This window comes from Brienomyrus brachyistius, chromosome 6, assembly GCF_023856365.1.
Source record: "Brienomyrus brachyistius isolate T26 chromosome 6, BBRACH_0.4, whole genome shotgun sequence".
NCBI lineage: Eukaryota > Metazoa > Chordata > Actinopteri > Osteoglossiformes > Mormyridae > Brienomyrus > Brienomyrus brachyistius.
In genome coordinates this window covers 19,754,149-19,762,719 of record NC_064538.1, presented here as the reverse complement: position 1 = coordinate 19,762,719, position 8,571 = coordinate 19,754,149, and the positions used below count along the sequence as shown (strand labels likewise).

Here is an 8,571-nt window from a genome sequence, read left to right as displayed (position 1 = left end):
GTTTACTGTGATACCAGTGCCCAATTCTGGAACATTCCGAGACATTCAGTTTTGTGGCAGCAGTTCACGTTTAACAGGCCAGCTGCAGGCTGTAATACTTAGTTCCAATCTAACCTGTCTCAATTCCCTTGAGAACTGAATGGTGAGACTGTCATTCTATGATGTCAGTCAGCATACAGCATAGCAGATGTCACAGCAAGGGGGGCTGGTCCCCCCCCCAGCATATGCAGCTGGCGATGCAATAATTGCTCCATATTAGTTCAAATGTGGGTGAATCCTGACATCCGTGTGAGCTAGAAACTGACATGTGAGCCAGTGTGCGTTGGGGTCTAAGAAACCCAAAGAGAGCATCATGGGTAATCTTATTCTCAATTGAGTGTAATTGAGAGGAAGAGAATTACCAGGGGAAGTGTGTGTGTGTGCATGCATGTGTGTTTAAGACAACACAGGCAGCACAATACAGTAAACACAGTGCTTTCCATGAGGAGTCTGTGGCTGTTCTGTCCACAGGCTGTTCCCATTGCTTCCGAGCCTGTGAGTCTCAGCCATTCCTCCTCAGAGCTTCTCAGTTTTAATTAGCAGTAACATTTGCAGACCCTGCAGACTGTAACCGGGGCAACTCTGTCTTCCTGTATGGTGACATTATGATCCCCCAGGGATTCCCCATCTGTGACTTAGGAGCACTGGGTGGAAACTCCCTGCCGCCTTAGTGCGCAGGGGGATACATACAGTAGATATATAAGGAGATGTTAACAAGTATTTACTTTTATTTATTCCATATTGTGACTTGATTAATGTGTTTGTAAGGTGTCCTTGAGTGTCTTGAAAGGCACCTACAAATAATATGTATTATTATTATAATATTATTAATAATAATAATACAGTAGATAGATCTATCTATCTATCTATCTATCTATCTATCTATCTATCTATCTATCTATCTATCTATCTATCTATCATTCGATGGGTTTTCTTGCAATTCCCTCTTAGATGTAGGACTCGGTTAGGTTTGCATTTCGTTACCGTATTCGCTGTAATCATTTTTGGCTGGTGCAGTTGTACTTTGCTATATTATTATGCTGTATGTTTGCGTGGGCTTGTGTCGTTAGTGAGACACGACACATTAGTGTAGTTATGATGTAATAATACGAGGATGTATGGGCCTCAGACTGCTGAGATTCTGGTATATCAAATGAGAACTACCCCCCCCCCCCCCCAATTTCTCTTCCTCAGGGAAACCTGGGACTCAGACCTCGCGATTGAGGAATACTATTAGCAGCCTCCACTTGCTAGAAAAAAATGTGAGAGATAGTGAAAGGGCAACATAGAATTGTTTTTTTTAAACCATGTGCTTTTTAACATACCAGACCTGCACACAGATGACAAATGTAGTCTTTCGAAAGACACTAGTCACACCCTTTACCTGCTAAATCCTCACTTTATCTCATGTTCGGTGATAATTGTACACACAGGCTCACTGAGACACAAATTGGATGCATTTCATCATCAGTGATCATACTGTTGCTTTCTAACAATAATAACACAAAGACTGGATCACAGCAGAATACTTTATTAAGAGATTACAAAAAATGAGCATTATGTAAGGCCAGAGTAAATAAGGAATTATTTTAGTGCATGTATTGGGTATCTTTTCTGTATCCAATCCATTTTTTGTGATGGGAGTCTGTAGCCTACATAGGAACATAATGAGGCTGAAAACACATAACTGAACCTCAGCGTCAAACATCGTCGTCTACATCAAACTCTTGCAGGCTCCTCCTCTGTTTCCTGGTTTATGACATCACGATAGATTTTCAAAAGGGCACAGATTTTCATGCTCACTAGCAATGGTTTTTTTGCTTCTTGACATTTACGGGCCTTTCTAGACAGTAATGCATTCTCTTATGTGGGAGAACACTAGATGATTACAGAACAATTCCCGCCTCCAATCAGACCTGGCAGAGGATGAATCTCAGTTTTCCGCAGCTGGACAGCTCCAGTTGTTTGTCTTTTGTATGCTCATTGGTATTAAAATAATTCCTGTAATTAATGTACCAGACCTCAAACGAATATATAGTGGTTTCCTTTTCATCTTTTTTTCACAAATTGTTTGTATTTATAAACGTTTGTTTACATCCAGGATCGGGCCAACATTTTTGGGGGCCCTGAGCAAAATTTCATTAATGTGATTTTCCTTCAAATTCTGACAAGCTAATTAGATGGGGTGAGGGCTGGTGGCCATTCAGCCCTAAGCAGTTTGCTTATTCCTTGGGCCAGTCCTGCTTACATCATATGATTTGGGTTCCAACATCTTAGCTATCACCATGCACATTGGATGATTTTCCTCCAATGGAAGTGTCCAAATTCCCGCTGCCATGCCTGGGGTAGATTCTGCTTTCTGCACAAATAGGGGATGTCCTGTTCTATGGTGTGGGCACACTGCTTGAGAAGACAGAAGCAATGGAGTTAGACTGAGGTGCCACGGATGTCCGGTCTTGCCCATTCTGTGCCTCCTTGGTGGGCTCCAAGAAGACCACGTGCTTATTGCTGGCAGGCTTGCGACTGGCTCTCTCAACACCCCCTGGTGGTGTGTTGTGTGGCGCTGACTGTGTGGTGTGTTTGCAGATCGTGCTGAGCCGGGGGGGTGGCAGGGGGTGCATGCAGCACCAACAGCGACAGGGTGTCAGGTACAGGTATATGAACACCAGCACTAGGCTGACCGCACAGCCCAGTAGGGTTGTGAAGCCTGTGTTGAAGGGTTCAGCTTGACTCCTCCTCAAAATCACCGTCACGTTCACCTCCAGAGTCTCATTGCGCATCTGCAGCTGATCCACGACCATGCACAGGTACACCCCCGAATCCTCGGTCTTGGCAGCCAGGATCCACAGGCTGCCATTGGGAAACATTCCCAGGGACTGGTTGTTTCCTGGAGGAGCTATGTACTCCTGGCTCGGGGAAACCCACAGGTAGGACATGTGTTTCCCTTTCAAGGAGGTCCGGCAGTCCAAAAGCACTGAGTCCCCTGCAAAGGCCAGCAGGCTGGTCTCTGGATCCCCTAGCAGACTCTGTGCTGGCAGAGTGCAGTTCTCAAAGAAGCGGGAATGTCGGAAGAAGCGTACGGAAGCTCGGATCTCTCCGTACACCAGGCAGGTGTGCTGCTCCTGGAAGTCCGTCACACAGCCGAATCCTCGCCTCTCCCAGCTGCGGAACAGCCCGTACATGTTGCAGTCACAAGTCAGAGTGTTGTTATGGAGGAAAAGGCCACTTTGCATGGAAACTGGGAGCGCCAAGATATCTTCCAGGGGCAGCTTGGGCAACCGGTTAGAGGAAAGATCCAGTGTATGAAGGAAAGGGTGGCTGTGCCCCTTGATCGAGAAGAAGGGGAAGTCAGTGAGGCGGTTGTGGCTCAGGTAGACCTTGCGCAAGTGCTTGAGGCCAACCAAGGCCCTGCTCTCCACCCTGACAATACGGTTGTTGAACAGCAGCAGCTCTTCAAGGGCCTGTAGATTTTGAAAATAGTGATGTTCCACCACGCGCAGCAAGTTGGAGGATAGGTCCAGATGGCGCAGGCCGCGACTGCTGTTCCGGAAGGTTCCAGGAAGTAGCCCAGACAGTCGATTGTGGGCCAGGCGCAATGTGTTCAGGCGAGACAGCCCCTCAAGGCTACCTTCCTCGAGTCGCACCAGCCGGTTGTGGCTAAGATCCAAAGTTGCAGTAGACGCGGACATTTGTGATGGAAGTCGCTCCAGGCCTTGTGAGACACAAGTGAGGATATCCGAGGCACAGAGGCAACCTGTGGGACAGCCACCCACTGCTAGCTGGAGCAGGAGTGAGCTTAGCAGCATACCATGAGTGCAGATCATGGTGCTGGCAGTACGCTGGTAACCATAGGTGAAGCACACAGGTCTTAAATAAAGCATAAAAAAAGCATATAGACAATGTGAAAGGATTATTCCAGAACCAACGGTAATATCACTAACAGAAAGATGCTTGACATATTATTTGTGCAAGTATATTGGACAGCTTCTTTTCACATATTCCATCTTGCTGTCCTTTGAGACACATGGAGAGTGTAGCTTGGGAGCATTTTGGGGAAGTAAAGGGCCTTACATGTGATTGTCCTACCGACGACTAGATTCAAAGAGGCGACCTTCCAATCAAAAATAGAGGCTTAATCTGCTGAGCCACACACTACCCCCCCCCTAACCCTAACCCTAACCCTAACCCCCCCCCCCACATTCAGAAATGAAAACAAGAGCATTAAAAAATAAAAAGGACCTACACATTCAAAATTATATCTGTATTTTTCAGGAGAAATCATGAGTATGGCAGTTAGTTCAAAGAGTTTGACAACTGTCCAGTTTGAGTTATTTCTGCTAATTCTAAAGTCAAGTAATTCTGAGTGCAAGAGACTTAATCATTTATCCTGCAAAACATCAAATAATACAGTAAGACTTAATCTGCTCTTCTGTGCCTCTTGCTATTAGCCAGAGCTGCTGTGATGTGAACTTGTGGATTGACCCGGAGCTCCAGTGACGATAAGAAAATCTTACCATGCAAAGTACAGGAGAGGTCTTCTGTGCTACAATGTGAAGTTCTTGAACTTGTAACACCGATCTTCACAGGACAGGCTCGTCTTAAATCAAAATAAAAAAACATCAGGGTTTTATCCTGTTAACTTGACACAACTACTAAATTCCTACAAGTTTGTTTCCAGCACTGATTGCAGAGCATGATCTTCCAGGCGTTTGAAGACAGATTGGTTGATGAACACCATCCCAAATTCTGGGTACGTAATAGAAGCCTGTTCTCATGCTAATAATCATCTCACCTCCAGGTCAACCTCAGGTACTTTCCCCGGCCTTCGATCCCGTCTGTCTCTCACTCCAGAAAAAGTCCTGGCCAGTTCTCCTTCTGTTCGTCCATCCTAACTGGTGGATGATGTTTCTTCCACATCCCTTATTGGCCGAGTCGGAGCCAGCCGGCATCACACGGTCAGACTCGGTGCTCTCCAGAGCTGAAGAGCCCACTTTGCCTCTTCTCCAGTCCCGTCAGAGTGGCCCCCCTCTTCCTGCTCGGCTGCTTTTCGTCAGTCTACATCCCTCCCTTGTGCGGTGCCTGCTTGTGCTCCCATTTCCCCACCCCCTTTCTCTCGCTCTCTCCACATCTTCCCCCCACTCCCCCCTCCCATCTTTCATCTCACAGGCAGAATTGAAATAATGGGAGGTCTGAGGGGCCAGGGCAGATCAGTGATTGGACAGAATGAGTTATAACGAGGGTAAAAGTCTTTGACAGGAATATCCTCTGTTTGCTTTTCCACTTGCCATCACCTTGTTGCCGGTGATGATTTTTTGTTTTGTCTGCTGTCTGCCGTCTTCTGGAACTGTTAGTCTCTCCTTGTTTCAGCTTTGGACTGATTTCTTCTGCTGACTATAGGAACTGGCACAATCAACCATAAGAATTAGCAACCTCTCTCGGGGAAAAATCCAGAAGGAGGGTGAGATGGTGGGGGTGAGAGGGGGGGGGCTGGTTGTTCACATTTCCTATTTTAATCTCGTGTTCAAGCAGGAGAAAAGTGTAATCTCACCCATTCTGCCATTAACAGTCTGTCTCAGGGGTCACCCACTTCCAGGCTCAGTGGAGGGTAAAGGAAACCATGCCAAGAAAACCGCTATGTCAACAGTTTAATCCATAAGTGCCTCATATTCTATAGAAGCAAGGCGACTATTTAAAGAGGTGGCAAAACGTAGACAATGGAGTGTGCAGATGTTATATTGAATGTAATTCATTCTGTGTGGATTACAATCTGAAAGAGGAGTTAATTAGATATATCAGAAAACTACTATAACTAAACAACACACCAGCAAGAAACATGAAGTAAAAAAGAAAATGTTTATTCACGATTCTTTATTCGCCTCCTGTACATCAACACTTAGGATTTCTTATCCAGTCAGTAACATGAAACATCCAACACAAACCAAGACACTCATAAACATCAAAGTACAGCTATTACTAGTCTGTGTGTGTGTGTGTGTGTGTGTGTGGATGAATGTTCTTTTGTGTACATGCCTGACTGTACATGCACATTTAAGTGTGTGTGTGTATGTGTGTCAGTGTGTCTGCATGTTCGTTTTGAGCTGCCTCTACCTTTCGGCCACGGTGGCCCAGGCAGCCCTGATAATTGTCATAGTGCATTAGGTTCCCTGCCCAGTATCTACATCTCCCTCTACCCACTGCCAAGAGCCTCTGCCAGGGGCCCACAATGGCTCCCACGCAGCCTATAGATAAAGCGACTGCCTGGGTGAAAATGAAACAGATACAATGGAAAGGAATAAGGCATGGGGAGACCAGAGCGTTGAAGATCGGGGAGGTGGAGGCTGAGGGACAAGGAGGGGTGGAGGATGGGTGATGAGAGAAGAGACCCTTTAAATATTACACAGTACTGCCACTATGAGAAGAATTTCAAGAGAGTTTGTTGTCATATGGACAATAAAGAGCCAGGGACACTATGCAATGAGAAGTAACTAAATGGCCAGTCCTATGTGCCAGGTTGTATTGCAAAACCTCCTGAAACAAACCTATGTTGTAGTGGATACATTATATATTTTATTTATATAGGGATAAAATGCATAAACCTGTACATATACAGGTATGTGTGCAGGTGTGTGAGTGTGTGAGAGTGTGTGGGTTTGTATGTACCACAATGGGGACCAAATGTCACCATAGTGTGGTAAAATATGTTACTTTTCAGCTTGTGGAGACATTTATGAAGTCCCCACAATATAATCCTAAATTTTATAAAATATGTGACTGCAATAAGAAAACTAAAAATCTTTAAGTTTTTTATTTCGTTTGGTTACTTATGGTTAAGGTTAGAGGTGGGTAGGAGTTAAAGGTGTCATTGTTCAGATTAGGGTTTATCCCATAGAAATGAATGTAAAAGTCACACACACACACACACACACACGTGCACACACTCTCTGTACTCCTTCGAGCTGAGCATTGACACTCTCCCCTCGCCACCATTTGCACTCCTCTCAAGTCATTCCACTTAAGTTCAATTTCCGATAATTTTAGGTTAATTGATTTATTTGGTTCAACTGCAATTCTACTGAAGCCGCATGAGAAAAAAAGAGAAGTCAAACGAATGTGGTGGAGTAAAAGCAGGAACTGAGCCTTGTGGTACGGCGGCTGCTCGCTGAGAGTAATAGAGGGACAGATATGGAGCATTTCCAGGGTATATAAAAGGAATCGTTAATGAGGTACAGGAGGCGCCGGACCAGGACACAGCTAAGGGGGCTGAAGGACGTGTGCTGGCAGGGAGATGCTTTTTTATACAAATGGAGGATAGTGAGAAAAGCAATTTAGAGATTTTATAAAAAAGAAAGAACATTCTCTGCACTGTAAGAGGGTGATTGAGAAAGGTCAATACAGTAATGCAGTATCTCTGATAGATGTCCTTTTGTCCGGGACAGAGGAGAGGAAAGGAGAGGAAGATATGCAGCTTGTTCCTCCTCTATGGCTTTTAATGAATAATTAATGGTAATAATGAAGCTACAGCCTTGGTGGTCAACCTCACAAGATCTTCGTCTTTCCTAACAGCAGTTAAACAGATTCAGGGAACAGATTCAGGAAACAGATGTCCTGAAGAAACAGAGAATATTCACTGCCGAAGATATTGGTGTCATTAGAAAAGGAATGGAGCATGTGTCTAATCAAGTGATAGCATTCGTATAATTGCTGTGAAAATGACATTAATTCGTTAAAATGAGATTCATAACAGATAAAACCTTAATAGGAAACTCTGAATACATATATATATATATATATATATATATATATATATATATATATATATATAAAAAAGAAAACACAAAGTAATTTAAGCCAGAATTAACTAGGGCTGGGTATTGCCACTGATTTCCTGCACCGATTTAATTCCGATACACAAGGTCGCAAAACAATTCAATTTCCAATTCCATTCGATTTGATTCAGAATTGATTGTGACGCCCATAAGTAATGCGTAATCCATATAAATTCGGCATACCTTTACTTTTATTAAATTAGCTTAGCGGAGCACGCCACATGGTACTGTTTTGGTATTTCATGGAAGCCATGTACTGTAAGCACTGAAGTGGCAGAGAAGAAAGGAACAGCTCAGCAGCCACAATATCTTTTATAAAAGTAGATATTGTGGTTAAACAAGGTAAAAAGATGGTCGATGGTGTGGTGATGAGTTTATTAAATATAAGGAAACATCAAATTGACATAGATTACTATCTTGAGTGTCAGAATACACCTATCATTAATATTGTTGGTGTACTGCTAATCTGCTTATGAAATAGTGAGGGTAAGTAAATTTCTGTATAGTACCGAAAAGCCGGTGATTATATTTAATAGACCTGCTGTCACGTGACTGCAAGTGTGACGATTTGACAGCCATATTGGGGATGTTACTGGGGCAGTAATCCTTCACACTGTGCAGCTTTTGACTGCTGAAACAGGAGTGGGTCCTGCTCCAGTGATATAACCTTCCAACAGGTGGTGCGTTCACTGATTATGGTGTGTCA

The 8,571-nt window shown here is 44.1% G+C and overlaps 1 protein-coding gene across 1 annotated transcript; it reads right to left on the bottom strand.

Moving 5' to 3' along the window:
• Positions 1 to 1,626: 1,626 nt before the first annotated feature.
• LOC125744855 (amphoterin-induced protein 3-like) lies at positions 1,627 to 5,098 on the bottom strand. The gene is made up of 3 exons (XM_049017137.1): positions 4,832 to 5,098; positions 4,554 to 4,636; positions 1,627 to 3,906 (listed from the first exon to the last, which is right to left on the bottom strand). The coding sequence occupies exon 3, from the start codon at positions 3,861 to 3,863 to the stop codon at positions 2,424 to 2,426; it is 1,440 nt and encodes a 479-aa protein (XP_048873094.1). The 5' UTR covers positions 3,864 to 3,906; positions 4,554 to 4,636; positions 4,832 to 5,098; the 3' UTR covers positions 1,627 to 2,423.
• Between the last annotated feature and the right edge of the window lie 3,473 nt (positions 5,099 to 8,571).

Excerpts from the sequence above, each read along its gene's own strand:
- LOC125744855 (XM_049017137.1), bottom strand. The coding sequence starts at position 3,863 with ATGATCTGCACTCATGGTATGCTGCTAAGCTCACTCCTGCTCCAGCTA.